General features: G+C 36.3%; 1 protein-coding gene across 1 annotated transcript in view; it reads left to right on the top strand.

The window, feature by feature from the left end:
* Positions 1 to 19,491, top strand: part of ANOS1 (anosmin 1) — a 132,054-nt gene extending 112,563 nt beyond the window's left edge. The window contains exons 10-14 of the mRNA XM_030234974.2: positions 7,844 to 7,938; positions 9,956 to 10,127; positions 11,333 to 11,553; positions 13,153 to 13,294; positions 13,989 to 19,491. Coding sequence (XP_030090834.1) covers positions 7,844 to 7,938; positions 9,956 to 10,127; positions 11,333 to 11,553; positions 13,153 to 13,294; positions 13,989 to 14,047 — 689 coding nt within the window. The 3' untranslated portion in view covers positions 14,048 to 19,491. The remainder of the gene's footprint in view (positions 1 to 7,843; positions 7,939 to 9,955; positions 10,128 to 11,332; positions 11,554 to 13,152; positions 13,295 to 13,988) is intronic.
* Positions 19,492 to 19,971: the final 480 nt, after the last annotated feature.

Genomic DNA, 19,971 nt, shown 5'->3' with positions numbered 1-19,971 from the left:
CTTTTCCATTAAATTCAGGTCTGGGATGCTTGGCTAGCTTTGAAAATCTAGCTGAGGGAATAATGTAGAAAGCCTCTATTCAGGCTACAAGCAGCTATTGTGAGACTTGGAGCTTACAAGAGGCAAATTTCCTTGTAATGGAAAACCAGAATGAGATACTGTTGAACTCACTTTGTGTAGGATGTTGTGTGTGGGAAAATAAGTAAGGGTAGAGGTAATCCAGCTTAGAGGTGATCCCAGGCTTAAATCCCTCAATATAAACATCTTCAAATCTTGAGGCTTCCTAGGTCTAGATATGGACAAAAATACTGTGTGTCAGGCCTGTCTTTAAATTACACAGTAATTGTTAATATCATTTTTGGAAAGGCTTACTGTTCTATTATACAAAGAATGTGTTCTGTAGAAAGTAAGTTTGTTTTAAATGGCATAACGTGAGAAACAAAATCTTAGTAATTTAATCGAAACTGCTTATATTCCATGTAAGAGCAGGAAACAGTATAGTTTGTCTTGCTGAGAATTGTTTGTTGAGTGAAGTTTAAATGTCAGCTGAAGGTTTTGGTGTTATTTTTAAATGTACTGCTTGAATAAGTGATTATTAAAAAGCTTTTTTTCTCAAGAGGTGTCACAAGTACTGTGAATTTTATAACCAAACAAAACTTTGGATTTTTTTTTTTTTTTACACCATTGGGTGAATCAATGCAGAGGAAGCAAAAGACACAGAGCTGTTATAATTTAATTTTTTTCAAGAGAACTTACCTAAAACGCCTGTGACAAAATAAGTGTTTTGGAAAAGGAAAAGGGTAGTGCAGAGAGACTTGCAATGCACTAGCACATCAATGCAGCATTTTAACATTAGTTGGAGGTAAATTGTGTTTACCTCATTTTGCATTTGCTAAACTACAGTGAGTAAAATAGTACTTCTTATTATAATATTTCCTCTTATCCTATCATTAGATTCAGATTGCAAATGTTGGACACCATGAATCAGAGTAATGCAGTGGCTCCTGAACCAGTATATGAAGAAATGAATGTGTTATGATCTAGTACTGACTGAGATCATATTTTGCTTCTCTGCAGTACACTGAAGTATCTCTTCCCAAACTGGTCTTCCATCAGTCTGTTATTTAAAAGTAAAAAATACAATGTGAATCACTTCACACTACTCATGTCTTCAAAACTGAAGGAACTAGTAGTAAATAACACTGCTTCATTTTTGTCCATATTTCAGCCTTCCCTTCATATTTTTCAGGCCCTCTCCAGCAACTGAATTTCATCAGAAAAAGCATTGTTGGAAAACTGCATATATTAGATGTCTGTGTAGACATGGAAAACAATATTTGTCCAATAAACAGATGAGCATGAGCCTGAGCATGAGAGAGCAGCAGGCATTTCATCACATTCATCTCTGATATTTCCTTTCTAGTTTGTGGTGGGGAAATGCAGGCAAGTGCTGCTGCAGGGCAGACACTGCTGCTCATCCTTCTGCTGGAGTGGTGGGTTGGAACAAGTGCTGGGTTGACTTGTGCAAGTGTTTGAGCACTTCAGAGTTGATAGTATCTTTTGATTTATGCAAGTCATCATTAATTTCACCATTTACCATTGCTACAGCTTTGCCATTCAATACAATGACTTAAATATTTTTCCTGGATGCTATGCTGACACAGGATTTATACAGGATTTTTTCAGAGCTCTGAAAAATCATGCTATGACTTTACAGTAGAGTCAGTTAATCAAGCTTGTAGATACTGACACATGTACTTCAAGTGTCCTGAGCAGATTCTGCCCTGTGTTGTGATATTAAATAGAAAATATTTTCCCCTTGCTCTAGCCTATATTTAGAGCAGTAATGATGCAGGGCACATAATCCAGAAAAGTAATTACTATTTTTTTTTTCTAGATTTCCTTTTTCCTCTTAGTCTAAGACCATCAAAGACATGTTCAAGCCCATTTTTTAACCATAGTTTTGATGGTCATTAGCATTTTGTTCTTGCTAGGTTCTAAACTTTCTGACCTGATAATTTAGCTACCTGTAACTATTGAAGTTAACACAACTGTTCATATACCTAAGTGCTTTGTTGAATAATGGTCCATGTGCTCAGAAACTTGTAAGAACAATCCTGCCAGTATGCAAAGAAAAACAAAAAAACATTTAGGCCAGTCACAAAAAATCATTGTGGTTCGCTAGATGAAATATGGGATCTAGCAAAACATGATAAAACTTTAGCTGCACACAGAACAAATTATCTCAATAAATTTCTTACTCAATAGGTTCAGAGACATTTCATCCTCCTTATGGCATTCTGTTTTAAGAAATTTGAATGAAGACAACAGGTTTACATATGGCTCATTATCTTCCAAGCTTTGATAACAACTCCTTTTGACATACAGTTACCATATTAATTATGTGTATATAATATGGAGAGAGTCAGTTTGTTGAGGTATCGTGACAACAAATACAGAACATTGTTTCTTTTTTTACTGAAATACTTATTTCAAAGCTGCTAGCTATTTCTATTAAATTGCTAATTTTATGCTAGCAGGTAAAGGTTTTCATATGTCTTATTTTATAATATTTACTTTTATATCATATTTTATTCTAATGGGAAAATCTATCAGACACTGCATGTTTATTACTTTCAGTCCTGTCATGATGCAGAAATCAACTTGATGTTACCGTGTTTATTGATGCTAGACATTTTTATTGTAATTAAACCTTAATTTGAGCTGCTGTTGCTGAACAATTCTGCTTTGAAACCTTGTTTTCCAGCAAATCCCATTTGATTTTCCTTCTAATAAGTTTTTGTAATTTGGTTGCCTGCATAATAGTGCTGTCATGGCTGGTATTAATTGGGATTTTTGAACCAAATAGTAGAGACCCACATCAGAATAACATGCAAGAGCTGAAATACTTTTACAACACACACTGTTATCATTTTCACTCCTTGACAGGGGTGGAACAGAGATAAGGAGCCATGAAGTACTTTGCCTAAAGACCTCAAGCAAACCAGTGGCAGAACTCTCCCCAGTTCCTGACACAGCCTGCTGCAATTTTCTTGCTGTGGATCACAGGATACAAAGAAATAAATCTCTCTGTTTACCTGGTTTTCTGGGTAGCTCTGCACTGGTGGTGTTGGGCTGCATCAGCAAATGTCACTGCTGATGTGCCCCTGCTATGCCAGTTTTTCAGCTACAAAGCTTCAGCTCCTTATGAGAGCCAATTTGGCACCCTCCTGGAACAGTGACTGCAATATAAAGGAGAAAAAGTATTTGAGGCAGAGAAAGAAGCTGTCTGCAGTAGCATGGTAAAAAAAAAGAAACCACATTAGATGAAATTATTCATACAACTGGCAGCAGTGTATTTGTACAAAACAGAAACCTGGAAGAGGTCAAAAAAGATGAGAAAAAGAAAAGGGAAAAAACCTTTAAAATGTATTTTATTTTAAATAAACTGTAGAACCATTTAAACCAGAAGTTCCATTTAGGAGAACTTGCAGAATGACCTGCAATTTTGTTGGATTACTTTTCTGAATGATACTCAGAGCTTTAAATTCTGTGGGGAGGTGATTAAGTATTCCTAGCAACTATTGTGCAGCCATGGCTTAGGCTATGTTGAGGTCCATCAATTTAAGATGCCTAAATTGTGCATATGAACCTGAAGTTTTCCAAGTGGCAAACACATGTACTTGGCATTGGCATTAGTAGAATTTTGAGCTGTTTTTACAGCTTGAAGATATAGAATAAATGCACATTTTCCATCCAGAAAACTCAGAAGTTCATTTATTTGTTTTTATTAAAATTGAACTAAAGCATTTAAATTGGGGAGGGAGAGAAAGCACAAAAATCTGATGAAGAACATCTTTCTAAACACTATTGATAGAGAGCTTAGTGGAGGTATTCATGTGAAAATAAAGGCAGTTTGGGTTAAATTAAAAAAAAAAACCCATGCTTTAAAACATTCCCTGATCCATTTCTAATTAGAGATGTAAAATCTCTGTCCAACAAAGTTAGCTGCATACCCTTGTTGAGCAAAAGAGCTAAGAGTACAGGGAATTTTGAGAACATGATCATGTGGTGTCTGTACAGCCATTTATTTTAAGTCTAGAAAGTCAATTTATACTTCAGAAAATCTACTTTAACATCAACTATTAGTTTATTTAAAAAGATTAGTTATGTGCATTTGTCTTACAGACCTAAAAATCTTTATCTTGGGCATTTGGAGATAGCTTCCATGTCAGTATCATTAAGAGGTTTTTAAAGTAATTGTCCTGGGTTGCTTTTTTTCTTTTCTTTTTTTTTTTTTTCTCTTTATATAAATTTAAAATAAAGTAATTATTTGAATAAGCTGTCTGCTGTTTGTACTTAGGTGGCTATTTTGTTGACTAATTTCACAATTGTAGAGCTGCTGAAATGAGTGCTAGTACTTACTGTGTCCTTCAGGTTCACTGTTTCTACACAAACATTTTGAGTTCTGGGAAATACAAATGCTTGCTGTTTGTGCAAGCATCACTATTTCTAGTATCAAATGATAGACATTCTAACCATGAGAACAATTAAGTTAAAAAGCTCTATAAAGACTTTTAATTAAAAATTTAGCATCAAGAAAACTCCAGATATTCAGAAGGAGGTTGATACCTCTGAAATACCAGGGATGCAGAATGAAACAGTCTGGCAATTTCTTGACAGTGTTTTGTACTTATAGCAGGAATGGCTGAGTTTTCAGATAAAACTCTCCAAAATCAGTCCCATTAGATAATGAATATTCTGTTCATACTAAGTACTCAAATGGCTTTTTGGAAGATGTGGCTGTGGGCTCAGTGTTGAACCTTTGCTGAGCTTGATCACAGCCCTTGGCTCTGGTGGCAGTGGCTGATATTCAGCTGGATGCAGCTTGAGCTCATCCATTGCCCACCCCTCAGTTTGCATTGGACAGCTAAACCCAAAAATCTCAGTAAAATTTGTGGCAGTGATCTCACTAGGACAGTGTGCACTGCTGAAAGGAGGCCTGGGAGAAGCTTTTCTTTTGCATGTGTGGGAAACACAAGATCAACTGTAGAATGTTTCATAAAACTTTGGAGTAATGATCTTTAGGAGCAAGTTTATAAGACAAAGGCATAATTTCATAATTTTTCTCAGCTTCTTATTGAGCTTTTTAGATAATTTCATGCATTTAGTCTCCTTTTGCTTTTAAAAATATTAAAGGCAATTTCTTAAACAGTCTTGTAATTTCATGTGCATACTTCATGCATGCATATGCATTTTGAGTTTTTCAGGCTTCTGGTTTATTTAATCACAAAATTTCCCACCTTTCCCTGTTTTTAAAAAGTTTCTGTCTCAAGTAGGAGCTACTTCCTTACTGTGTTTCATACTTTATTCTGTTATAGTGTATTGTATTAGTCAGACTTTTGACAGTGACAGAACAGATTTTTCAAAAGGAGACAATTGGGGGGGATTGTTGTGAATTATTTTTACATTTCTCTTTTTTAACACATGGCATTTAACCTGTGTATCTTCCATTTTTAGCAATCATAAATATAGAGGTGAGAACTGAAGTTTTAGTCTTGCTGGCTCTTATGATGCCTTTCAGTTTATAACAGTTGATGTACTTGTAGATGTGATACAAAAACCTTTTTCAGATAACCTTTACATATGCACTGAAAATTTTAAAAATCCCCTTATTTTAGTGTATGTTGTTATCAGACTACCACAATACAATCAGATTTAAGATTCATTAGCTCAAATAAAATTAGGAAAAGAATTAAGAAAACCTTCACCCTACATATACAGTACAAGCTGATAGGTTTTTTAAATGTATTTCTAATTTTCAATATTCTTCTTTAACCTATTTCTGTTTTCTTCAAGTAGAGAAGCTATCAGAAACCACAGGTGTTTACAAATGGGTTAATCAGGATTTGCTAAGGCAGAAAAGAAGTAGGAAGGCAGGAAGAGAAGAAGTGCCTTGGAGTAGAAACTCACATAATTAATGGATGTGGACCTGCATGAAAATACAAGAGGATTCCAATGTGCCAGTAGCTGGAAATAAATATTCTTTCCCATCCCAGGCAGTGTACAAGGCTGGGTTGTCTGGGGCACTGAGCAGCCTGGTCTAGTGGGAGATGTCCCTGCCCATGGCAGAGGGGTTGGAACTGAAGGATCCTTAAAGTCTCTTCCAACCCAAACCCTCTGATGATTCTGTGATTCTACCTTGAATTACATTTCTGAGCAGAGGCCTGGTAAACCTCTACACCAATATATCTGAATGCTGAGCTCCTGTAAGGTCTTGATGCTTGGGATTTGTCTTTTCCCAGTTGCCCATGTTGTGGTATTTTGTGACCTACCTTAGGGAGGTTTCATCCAATCCCTTGGAAAATTACAAGGTTTAATTGGCTTGGATAAATGTTTAGCCAAAGGAGAGTGATTTATTTATAGATTTCAAGTGAAAAGTATTACAAGCAAAAATAGACATTTTGTAGCTTTGCAAAGGGCAGTCCCCCCATGAAGATAGTTTAAAATAATCAGAATGATAGAATGGTTTGGGTCAGAAGAGATCTTAAGGATCATTGAGCAGGTGATATTCAATAATGGAGTCAACTGGAAGAGATGAAATCAGGTGAAACCTACTAACAAATGCACTGTCAGTTTTTGTCTACATCCAATAGGCACATCAAGTGGGAAAACTTGAAGTTATATGCAAAAACACATTTCTTTATTTATTTTAAATAAGAGGGAACAATCACAAAGCAGGAAACGTACTTTTTATTGGATTTCTTTTTGAAGGAAGTATTGTTTCCAAAGAAATTGCAAAAATAATTAGCATATATGTTTTTATGAAGAACAGCTACTGCAAAAGTCTATTTCAAGGGGCCATTTCAGCTACTTTCCTACACTAGTAATTTTCTCTTTCATTTGCAATCCTTTTCTTCTGAATCCAAACTGCTCATAGCAGTCTAACACCAGATCAGCCCTTAAGGCATCAGAGATATTTGTTTTCCCTCCTGAAGCCGACAGTCAGGCACATCAGTGACTCTGTCATACCAAGCTAATTAATAGTAACAGACATAATTTTGCATCCCCTATATAGAGAGTGAAATCCAGAAAAATGTCAGGAACTATTTGCACTACCTAATGTTTTCCTTCTTTTGTCAATTCTTTTTTGCTCTTTGTTTTGCTTCCTAATTCAGGCATTATTAGACCAAAAGCTAGAAGAGCTGGAAATAAGTTGAAAGTTTATTCTGTTGGTACTGCAGCAAGTTTTGTCATTCATTTAAATGGGAGTAAACTTAAGCCTTCAGTATTATTCATAAGAGTCAAGATTAGAATTTTATTTGGACAGATACTGAACTAAAGGTTTTATGGCATATCCTGAAAGAAGAAAGCTTGGGGATTTACAGGCATTTTCACATATTTTCAGGCACAGATTTCTCAAGCAGTGCCAGGCAGCAGTATTGCAATGCTCTAACAATATTAACAGTCAGGCAGTTGACACCCAGTCAGTCTCATTATTTGCAGGATGATTAGAAATAGCAGCATGGAGATTATTTTTTCTAATGCTCAGTTTAAATTCTTTTTTTTTGGTAATGTAAGCAGTATATGGTAACATATCTGAAAATGAAATTTCACTATGTATCTCCTTTAGCTGCTACAAGGTTTAAATTTCATTGGTGTATCATATTTTCTCCATTATATCAAAGATTGCTTAGTGAGGAATTACCAACTCTACACTATTTAAAATTCCTTCTGTTTTTATCCAGAGAAGCCAGAAGAGTTGCAATGGTGAAAACGTACTTTTATGTCTTTTGGTGAAAACATACTTATATATCTTTTCCTCTCTTTTTGTATCATTTAGATATCAGCATGAATCAATTCCAGGTCCACTGGTTACTGGAGTCCTGTGCCCACAATGACACCAAAGGACTTAGGAAAGTAACAGAGCTGACTTATGTAAGTCTCCATTCAGCCCTCTGCTTGACTCTGAGTAGCTCCTAGGCAGCAAGAGAAAGGATGGTTCTGTAACACAGCACAATATGTGTTATACCTTCTTTCATAGATCAGTAAGGATGCTTTCTTTATTATGTACCTCTTTGGCAAAAGATAAAAATTATGTATCTGGACTGGTTTTGGGTTTCTTGGATTTCATAAATCCACCCTGGGCTAAAATATTTTATTTGGTTTTGTGGTTATTCAGAAAATGAGACCAGACAAACTTCTAAACTAAGTACTTCTGCAATTAATAATGTAAGACTTTAGCACAGTGCAAATACTGAACACTAATAATAGTAATTAATAAACCAGGTTTTCTTTTAGACATGCAGATGAGTTTCAGGTGATTATTCTCCCTGAGGAGAATAATAGATAAGAAAAGGGGGATTGTATGTGACAAATACTAGATATTAAATCTGGAAGTCAAACAGATATCAGATGGGGAGAAAAGCTCCATGTAAGTACATGGCAGCCCAAATATAAATTGCAGTGGCAGTACTTCCTACTCAACTTGCTGGCAATCTAGTGCCATCTGTCTCTATAACACATGATTTGAACAACAGAGTAATGTGATTGGAGCATCAGAACTGATTCAGTGTGTTATGCAGAATGGACAAAATCACAATTCACCTTTCCTTCTTACCCTCATCTGTACTACCCCACCAATTCAGGGGTGTTAATGTCATGTAAAAGAGTAAATCAAAAGACATGATTTCTCACACTGGATGGTGTTAGCTTGTAAGATTTACTGCTTCATGGGGTCAGCAAAGCACAAATTAGAGGTGGATTTAAAAATTTGTTTTGACATAATGTTATGGAGATGGGAAAAACTTAACATTTAAGAAGTTAATTTCCACTAGAGGTCAGGAAAGACTGTTTGGACATCTGTCCAAATGCATTGTGGGATTAATGAACTTATTTCCTTTTTTTTTTTCTTATTTCCAGTCATTTTATGGTAATTCATTCAATCTGTCATGATGAATAAAAATAGTCCTGTCACAATTTTAAGGAGACATCACACCTGTTGGACCACTCTCCCAGCAGGTGGATGGCAAGGAGTCCAATCTCAGCCCAATTTGTTTGTCCCGTGAAAATGACCTTCCAAGTGGAGGTTAGACTAATTTGCAATTAGAAAAAAAGATGGAATTAGGCAGAAGAACATGGGAAATTAGTGATTCTGAAGGGAATTAGAGATCCAAAAAGTAGTGAAAGACTTTTGACCTTAGCCAGTAACATATTATTAGAGATTTTTTTCAGGATAAAAGCCAACCAACCAAACATTTTTTTTCGTACATGATTTGTGTTAAAGCTTTCAGACTGTAATTTTCAAAAGTACTTCAGACAATGGTAAGAAATTAGAAGGATACTTACACTTTGTGTAAAGTTTTCTTCTCCACTCATTGTCCTTATATAGAGACTTCTGCTTTGTATTTAGCTGTGGAGTTTTTCTTCCTGATAAGAATATAGAAGTAATGTACTCAATGTACTTAATGCACTCAAGTGGAAAAATATACATCCATTGTGCTATGCTGACTTTAAATGTGCTTTTAAAAAGTTAAACATAGATGAAGCCTGTCATTTACTGCAGCTTAACTCAGCTTTCTTCCATTTCTTTAATTCGATTAGCATTTACAGCCTCCCATTGCTGCCCCCACTGCCATCATTCTCAGAGACTGTTCTAAATATTAGGAGTCAGTGGCTTTGATGCCATGTGTCGAAGGAACTGGGAATTGAAGGACATATTCAAATACCATGCTAATATATTTTACTACTGAAAAGAATCATGACATTGACAATACTTGCTTTCTTCTCTGAGTTAAAACCACATTGGCATGTGTTAAGCATCCAGGAAAATATTTTTGTGGAGAGAACTTTTCATCTTTTGCCAAAGTTATTTTTCAATTTGTTCTTCTTTTTTTTTTTTTTTTCCTTTGGGCTCTATTTGCAGCATGTGATCTTTTTGTTTTTCTTCTTGTAGGAAAACTACATTATTCTGAAGGACCTGTCATTTTCATGCAAATACAAAGTAACTGTTCTGCCTGCAAAATCTAAAGGTCGTTTTAAGGCTGAGAGTACTTTCTTTGTTACCCCACCTTGCTCTGCATTTAAAGAAAAAAAACACAAGCACATTAATTGTCCTGCTGAAGGAGGTAAGGCATGGTCTGGAGAGCTACAAAGTTCCAAAAGCATTGATAATCACCAAAAGAGAGTCTTAAAAAGCAGTTTTAGGATAGAAAATGAGAGATTCAAAGCAAATAAAAATATCACTAATGCTTATGTGAAAATCAACAGAAATACACAACAGTATCAATTTTGGCTAGTACATTATTACTGCTTTGTCAATTAAGAGTAATCGTTGTGGACATACAATAATATCTGTAATGGCATGGTTGGGTTTTATTGTAAGGAAGAGTGGTCCCCCATTGTATTTATTATAATGAGGGAGGATAACTGTAAACATAATTATGGTGGTGGGACCCATTTTTTTAATGTTTTGCTGTAGATGCAAGATGCTTTTTCGTTTTGATTTTGTTGAGGTTAATTCTGCTCTTATATAAGAAATACAGGCCTTCTTATCTTTTCCAGCACTGTCACAATCTGTAACTAGAGGGTTATGGAAGTTGCAGAATTATGCAGATATTAGTAGGACAGGAGCTCTGTGGTCAGCTGGTCCTGGCTCAGGTCAGCCTTGGCTTTGCACTGCCAAGTGTGGACACCTCTCTCTCTGGCTGGAGGGAAGCCCTCTCACCTTGAGTCCCTCCTGTTCCCAAGGGTACCCCCATGCTCCATAAGTCACCCAGCACCCTGCTGGCCTTCACTGCCATTTCCTTAATGCCTGTCCTGACAGTTTCCAGCATTGCAGCCTTCCTGGGCAATTGTAACTCAGGTCTGACTTTCCCCTAATCAGAGTGCCCCAATTAACTTGTACTACAGTTTTAGTGCATGACTTTTAATCTATGGCTGAATTATGGAGTTCTGTGCTACCCTGTGCATTTTCTTGTGGTCCCAGAACTTGCAGTCTGAAATAACTTGCAGGTATTCTGAACTATGAGGAGCAGGAGAATGGCTCCCTGTGAATGAGGCACTTAAGTCTGTACATGCCATAGCTTTCTTTTCTGTACCTGCAGCTGAGAGCATTTTATACGAAGTTTGAGTTTGGTCCAAAATGACAATGGAATATATCAAACATAGGTTTTTGGTTAACACTGAAAATGTGGTGGTGGAAAGCTGCCTGCTTCGTGTGTAACAATAGAAGTAAAGCTCTGCCTGACCTTGATTTCTGAAATTAAATGAAGATTATTGAAGATTATCTGTAAAAGTTCAGCTTATCTTTTTTTGCTTTCCAAATTTGTAGTGCCAGTTCTACCCAAAGTGTTGGCCAAACCCGAGAACCTGTCTGCATCTTTCATTGTTCAGGAAGGTAACATCACTGGGCATTTTTCCTGGAAGATATCTAAGGCAGACCTTCACCAGCCCATGACAGGGTTTCAAGTCACTTGGGCAGAAGTGACCACAGAGAGCCGGCAGAACAGTTTACCCAACAGCATCATTTCCCAGTCACAGATCCTGCCAGCAGTAAGTTGTTTCTTACTTTCTTTTGACAATGGCTCCCTAAGCTTGTGTGTCTGTTCCTCATTGTAATGTTTAGTGGTGTTACAGATGCCAAACACTGGTTCTGCAGGTAAGTTGAAGCAGGAAGTACTTAATTTTTCTTCTTTGATGGAGATACAAAGCATGGCTACTATTCTTGATGATACATCAAACATTTTAAACTGTAGAGCCTGGAGATGCCTTTAATTATCTATCACTGTATGTATTTATAGCACCTGGTAAACTTGCAGAAGCTTCTGATTTGAGTTGAAATAGTGTCTTCTTAGAAACCACCAAAATTTAGGGTATTTCTACCAAAAATTTCACTCTGACTAAAAGTGTAGTACTTACACAACCAGGGCTGAAATGCACAGGGTCCAGCTGCTGGAGGAGCACCTGAATGAGCAGAGTGAGTGTACAAGTGCAGTGTATGCACTTCTCTCTCTGCCTACCCATGCAGGATTTTACATGATTTGAAACAGCTTCAGCCAGGTCTGTTAAAGGCAGTCCAATCTCAGAATATGTGCTAATTTGCCAGGAAAACAGCATGTTTCCCCCCACTTTTTCTCTCTCTCCTTTCCCCTTTACTGTCTGCTCTGGCAGTAGCAGCAAATTATCCCACAGGAATGACCAGAGTTATTCCCACAATGTGCTTGGGCTTCCCCTCGTGGGGCAGGTACAGTGCCAACCAGAATCACCTGTCCTGTGGATTCCTGGCCAGACCAGCCTGGCTGGTGGCAGGAACACCCTGTTGCCCTCACTGTCCAGCATCACTTCTCCAGGTATCTCCTTCCCGGACCTGGGCCTTTGCAGCTTGAAATAAGATGAGTTATTTGTTCCAACTTAATGCAGATGTTGCTTTGATTTATAGTTTTGATTTTAGTTTAGGTGAATGACTTCTGATTCCTTAATATCTGTGAGTTTAGCTAGATGTATTCCCATGTGAAAGTTCCTATGAAATTACTTTGAAATTATTTAGCACATGTCTAAGTGACAACAAAAGGTATGGAGCAGTGCAAAGTGAATCCATCATGCCGTAAATGATGCCTTAAGAGCAGAAGGCAAATTCTTATGGTGTAATTGTGTCAAATCTGAAATTAGTGTGGTCACCCATTTTTTCCCACAAGCTGCAGAAGTGGCCCCAGGCCAGCCACTACTTAAATTACCAATTAGTACAATCCACATGCAAATCCAAAATAAAAACAAGTTTATGTAATGAACATGTTTGTTAAAAAGAATGGTTTGGACAATATATTTTGATTCATTTTTAGTGATGAGCACGTCACTCATGTGATCAGCACACTTTCCACAAAAGTCTGTAACGACTTGGACCTTGTGTTTTAACCATAGCACATAGTGTTATGGTTAAAAATGTGTCTGTTCAAAGGGAATAGCAGGCAAAAAATTCAAAACCTGTTTGCTCATATGCACGTGATGCGTAGGTTAAATATTTTTAGCAGAATTCTATGGAAACAATTTGTGGTGGCTGACAGTGATAGAACCTGTTTAAAGCACTGATGTGTGTGAGCAGATCAGCTATGTTTTATTTTCCAGTGGTCTGAGAGTTGATGTGTTTATTTTTAGGATCACTATGTGCTCACCGTGCCCAACCTGCGGCCCTCCATGCTGTACCGCTTGGAAGTTCAGGTGCTGACGACTGGCGGGGAAGGGCCGGCCACGATTAAATCCTTCCGCACGCCCGACCTCCCTCCGTTTGCACCCCACAGTAAGCACTGCACTCTCCTGACAGCTGCTCAGAACATGTTACAGAATTTCAGCCTTCCACATGTAAAGAGTGGAAGCCTTTCTCAAGCCTTTGAGCTTTTACTGATTCCAGTAGTGTTCCATAAACTTCAGATGTGTGAAAATACTGGGGTTTTTTCTTCCTGATAACTGTCCATCAGCAAATCCAGTCTTTCTCTCACTCAGTTTCTGTGGTGTAACATTTGCCATTTGTTGCAGCCACAGATCTTTGGCTTATGCCTATAGCACTTGGGATTCAAAGTTGGTCTGTCCTCCAGGTGCAGCCTGAAGGACTGCATAGCTTTCAAGATTAGATTTTTTTCTGGGTTCAGTCAGTCCAGCATAGATAGAGCTTAAACATATTTCTAAAGCAAGCCAAACCTCTTAATGGCCATTTCCAGCACTTCCTGTGTTTCTGGAAAATACAGGCCAGTATTGCAAAGCCAAGTAAAAAATACAATTATTTCAAAATCTGTCTGCTTGAATATTTTTGTCCCTTTAAAGGCCCTCTAAAGTTGCCTGGACTGCACATACACATAGTTGCCAGCGCAGACTCAGCATTTGTAAGCTGAAGGGTTCAAAGCTGAAGGTCTCACAAAGCCTTTTCAGTATGGATAAATGTTGGCATTACGTATCCAGGGTTTGATACCTGCATAATTTCCTGTTCTTTTGTTTAGGACCTCATCTGAAGCAGCATCATCCACATCACTACAAGCCATCCCCAGAGAAATATTAGACTGTTTCAGGTGATATACAAATAACTGAGGGAAAAAAACTGAGCTCCTGAATGAGGGCTGGGTAACAGCACATCTGTTGGAGCAATGAACCCAGTTTTCCAATGGAAGTTACCATCCTGTACGATCTGTATCTACTTCTCTGTAGTTTAGACATGAAGAATTATGTTTGCACCATGACCAGGATGAATCATACAGCAAGCATCATTTCAGTACCAGCACTATTCAACAAACTGAAGACCACATCCAACTCATAGAGAGAAAATACTCATTATATTGTTCATTATAATGTTTTCATAATCTGTGTTTAAAGTAGGTTAAAATGGTGCAGTGTATACAGATTTTTCTCTTCTTGAATTCAGTGTTACTATTTGCAAGGTCCTGTGATGTATACATACTTTTGAAAAATGTTCTCATTAATGGATTTAAATTATCTATTTTACTTAAAGCCCTGCCTGTCACCAATTTAAGGTCTAGTTTTGTTATTAAAGAATAACTCAATTTGTCTGAAATAAGCACATAAGTAAAATAAATACCAGTAGCAGAAACCCTGAAATACCCAGTTTTTAATAATTGTAGTGTCACCATGGAAGAGGATGAGGATATATATGCATTATCTGTCTGGGTGAAGTGGTAATATTCTATCATGTGGATCTTCTATTAATATAGTTAATAGTTAAAGGATATACAGGGTAGAAATACCACTGTAGAGAAGCAAATAACAATTAATAGAATTGTTTAAAATATATGGCAATGAATGCAATTAATTGATAGGTCCTAGAAAAATAACTTTTAAAATCTCATCATTTTTTTTGTTACATAATATTTCAGGGTATAATATTATCTTGAATACAAACACCAATTTTCTAGTTAAAAATCTGAATAGTTAATATTAAAGTTTTAGAAACTGAAATTCTGAGGCACATTTATTATTATAGTAGCTGTATAGCTACTTTTTGGCTTTGAATTTTGATGCACATACTTCTTTTCCCTGTGGATCTTTAGAACAGAAGGATGGATGTATTGGCTCTATTTTGCTGTTCTGCTTACAGAAAGAATTATGTGACAATATTCTGGCATCTGGAAAACATTGGCTTATAGTTTATTTGAATTCATTTTTCAAATTTAGACAGAAGGGTGCCCTTTTTAACCATAAGGGAATTCGTATTGCCTTATTGTGCAATATAAGCTGTCTGGAATAATTTGTCACACAGAGACACATGTCTCAATAGTAAACAGAAAATGCTTGGATTTATTATTGGGAGGGTGGAAAGTATCTGCCAATAAATATCCATACAAATACCCATAATCAGCTCTTAATGTTCAAGATGTTCAAAGTGCTCCTGAATTCTTTGGCACCATTTCCATTGCTCTTTAAATATCACATCAGACTAACGCACCTCAAAACTTGACTCCAACTGGACAAAGTGGCCACTTTGAATATCTCAGAAAAATATGAAGGACAGACTCATCTTTGCTTCATATTTTTCTGAGATATTCAATAAGAGGAGCTCAGACAGTAGTGGTACTTTTATTTCCCTTGTCTTGATGACAAATTGTTCTGTGAAAAAGCAAATATGAAGAAATACCTATCTGAAACTGAGGATCAGAGCTGTGTTTATCATAGTAGAATGTTCACAAAATATTCAGTTTGTCTATACTGAAGTTTACAGCATTTACAGGGGGGAAGGAAACAGCATTAATTTCTGATCACTTGCTCATTATAATTTTTTTACAATTTTACCTTCAGTTTTAAAGGGCTCTTTTGCATTCTTTTTCTATTTTGATTGCTGTCTTTTTTGATATTCACTTAGTGACCAAGAATTTTCCCAGACTTTTTCTATTGCTACATGGTTTGCAAAGGCCTTTAACAATAGCTTAAAATATATTAGAGGCTATGGTGCTTTGAATTCCTTCCTCTATTTTCCAAAATCCATTAGCAAATTTGCAGATGATCTCTTCTTCCCAAAACCTGTAGTATAAAGGTTTATTTTCAGTTTTCTTAGAATGTCAAAGTCTGAGATATTTTTGTCAGGATGAAAGTGTTTCAGTGTAAGTTTTCACAAAGAAAACAGAATTTGCATTGGACTGGTGTGCAGCACTGCTTTCACATTTGGATTGCACAGGGCATAGATGAGTCTGGAAGTGATCTCTGTGGTGTTTGCTGGATCAGCAGGATCAGGGAAAGTAATTACCTCAGTCTTCTCAGAAGAATTCTGTCCAAACCTTTCAATCACAGTCTGTTCCACTTGTGCTGGATCAAATTGACAGTGACTTGATTAATGTTAATGAAATTACATTTCATTCATTGTGACACTGTAAAGAATAGATGTTGGTCTTTGCTCCAATGGTGCCAGTTCGTTGGAGATAAGCAGGAAGTTAGGAGCCCTGAGTCCTCATGAAATCATCCTTCTGAGAAGAATCAGAATCGTTACTATTTGCTGATGCCATTCTCTCTGAGGCATTCTTCTGTTCAAAGTAACAGTGGACTTGTGACGAACACTGAGAGCTTTTCCCTTCTGAACTGGATTGAGCAAAACCAAAAGTTGAAAGTAGAAATCTAGTAGTCAAGGGTATTATATTGAGTCCACTAAGATGTAAATTATTTTTTTCCTTCTACAAGTGATTTTACCAACTTATCTTTCAAGTCACCCTCCAAATCAAAAATTAAAAATACAAAGTCAACAAAGCTCATGCATGGATGTTAAATTACCAGCTGTGAGTGATTTTCTGATTTTTTTTTAATTAGCTGTAGAGATTTGAAGTTTTTGTGCCTAATTCTAAAGCTTTTTCTTTGTTTGCTGAATCACACAGGGTATTGTCCTAATTTACTAGACTAAGCCACATTAAACATTTAATTCAGCAATAGAGTTGCAATTTGCTACTTAATTCCCTAGTTAAAGATTTATTTTCTCTAATGATGTTGTGTAATTCAGAGTTAATATTGGGAGGATATTAGAGATATTGGGATGTTTTAAGATACTCTGCACCTTTACACTAATGTATTATTTACTGTGTACGGTTCTGATGGATTTGTCAGTTGAATTCAGGAGGCATTTTGTTTATCTTTATTTCTTAAAGGAGAATTATAAGATTATGCTATTTTTGCTAACTGCTTTGTGAAATGGTTTGTTTTTTTTTGTTTGTTGGTGATTTTTGTATAAGAAGAAACTGTTTTTTTCTTGTTATATCTTTTTTTTTTGGACCATTTTTGAGTTGTTTATAGAGCAGGAGAAAATTGGATGATACTTGTGCTGTATCATCCATGTGTGTACCAGCTTGAATATTCATTAAGAATACAGCACACAGACAATAAGTAAGAAGTCTGATTCTTTAAATGCTGAACATCCTCAACTTAATGGCTTCAGAAGGAGCTGAGGACCTGGTGTGGCAATGCTGACATTGACATTGATATTTGGCGTGTTCACACCAAAGTAATGTCTCATGTGGGTGGGAATTTGGCAATTCTGCTAATTGTTACTAGCAGAACTGTCCAGAAACCTTAATGCTGAGTCCATTTATTTCACAATACTTTCATCTTCATGCTCCCAGCTGGAGTCAGGGAGAGTTTCCAGTAAGCAGGTCCTGATTCAGGAAGGTTGGCACAAAGGAAGTCAGTGGCATGGAAGTAAACCTGTGCAGTTAAGAACGAGCTTTAGTGATGCTTCAAATCAAGCATCAGGCATGGATGTCAGAGTTTGTTTGAATAATGTCTTAAATCAGGGCCTTGTAAAACAAAGTGGGGGAACCAGACCGTTCTAAATTCTGTGTAAAACACCATAAAAATTTTTATTTTTGTGTATATGTAAATGTCATAGTGATATTGACTTATTTATTAATTCATTTTCTTATACTATGTGCCAAGTATGTTCCTACCCTTTTAATCAGTACCTGTGAACATCAGTTACTAAAAATAATGTTATGCAAAACTTGTGCATTTTAACCAGGAATATGCTACTAATAATCTGTTGCATGTAGTTTTCAATGATTAAGAAAACCCTTTATTTAAAAAAATGTAAATGGATACCTGCAGATGTTGATGAGTATATGTGGGTTTGCATGCCAAAACTCATTGTTCAGTTGTGGGCATGAAATGTAACGACTGTATTACCTCTACTGATATATTAGTAAGGTACTATTTACAAAGTAATTAACAGAGCTCTATATGTAAATTTTTTCCTTTTTCCTTAATTATATTGTAGTAAAGGTAACAAAGGCTTCTCTGTTACCCAAATTGGCTGTAGAAATTATGTTCCTAAAAACAGTCATTTAAAGTCAATATTTATTTATGTATGTAATACAAAAAGATTGGTCTTAAGTGTTTGTCCTGTTATTTAGAAAAAAAATATACACTTGTAAAAACATTTTGTAAAAAAATACAAATGTAAATAGTCTGATTTCTTTTACTCACTATTTTCATGTTTAGAATTTGTACATACTGTTTATGTAATAAACTATCCTACATCAAAATATTGCTACATGATCTCCTCCATACAGAATTTAGAATTTTGCTTTTCTTGAGTCGAAGAGATAGAGCCATCAAAGAAAAATCAGTGACATCCCAAGTACCTCTGCTTCATCTACATTTCATTGTGTCTGAAGTCACACCATTTTACCCTCTCTTTACTACAGCATTTTGTTTTCTTTAGATAGTCTTCAAAATAATGTGAAAATAAAATTAAATATTATTTGAGTCATTTACATTTAAACCAATACTAGAAGAAGTAAAAAGTCATGCATAAGAGCTTGCCCTTTCTCTGGTCTAACTGGATAGTTCACAGTGAAGATTTGTTGATCCTTTTGTTATGCACACTTAAATTAATTATGTTGCTGGATCTTTGCCAGTGGCTTGATCCTTCAAGCCAAGATTTTCGTGACTAAAACTCATGGTGAGTCTGTGTATGCACTAGATTTGGAGTGTTTTCTGTTCAAAAGTGCAGTATCCCAGGGCTTAAATTTTGTATTTTTAACAAATATAAATATCTGTCTTAGTACAAATATTTTACTGTTTCAGATTCTCATAGATGCTCTCTTATTCTCAGGTGCAGTATCCTTAGTCTGGAGATGCACCTTTGGGTAACTCTTGACTTACCTAATAAACATTGATTTTTTGTTAACTTGATCCAAACCTCCAAAATTTCCTGGTATTTCTATCTCATTAGAATAACTGCTTAAATTTCTAGTTTTGATTTTCTTCCTGCATAAATGAATAATATTTAAAAACACCCCTATTTTTAAATTTCTCTGCAAGTGGAACTATTTCTATAATATTTGCTGTTGTGGTTCAGTAAACTCAGATAAGAATGGTATATCCCCTGAATAGGTGAATGGGTAAGTTGTCAAAATAAGTGGTTGAGGTGTTCTATATACTGTAATTCAGAATAGAAATTCATTTTTTCTTTCCATGTCCTCAAAGAAATATTTTATTCCACATTGGCTTAAAGGACACAATGGCTGGATTAAATAAAGCATATGAAATAAAAGAAATTTGCTATCTATTGAACAGTATTCATCATTTTGGGGGTGGTACAACCTGGCTTTTGTGCACCTAAAGCCAGAATTCACTCAAAAAGATTCCATTTCATTAAAAAATTGACTACAATGAAATCTTGTTCCAGTACAAAACCAATCCTCCATATTTCTATTTTCTGATTACAGGTGTTGTGTTGTCACTGCCTGAATCCATGCCAGCCTCCTTGAAGAAGGCCTTGGGCCAGAACAGTGGCTGCAGCCCCTGAGGGTAAAGCAGGCACCAGGGAGAGCAGTGGGGATGAAAGCTTTGAAGCAGAGCCAGTGTGCAAGGAGTGAATTGCTGGGTCCCCTTTGCACTGTGCTTAATTTCCTTCCTTCTCCTGCTCAAGGTGCTGGCAGGAGGGCAGATGAATATTTAATACACACCTTGCTGGAAGCATTTACTGAGAGTGCT

Source organism: Serinus canaria, chromosome 1 (genome assembly GCF_022539315.1).
Source record: "Serinus canaria isolate serCan28SL12 chromosome 1, serCan2020, whole genome shotgun sequence".
NCBI lineage: Eukaryota > Metazoa > Chordata > Aves > Passeriformes > Fringillidae > Serinus > Serinus canaria.
The sequence above is the reverse complement of the archived record's forward strand: the minus strand, read 5'-3'. Positions and strand labels throughout refer to the sequence as shown.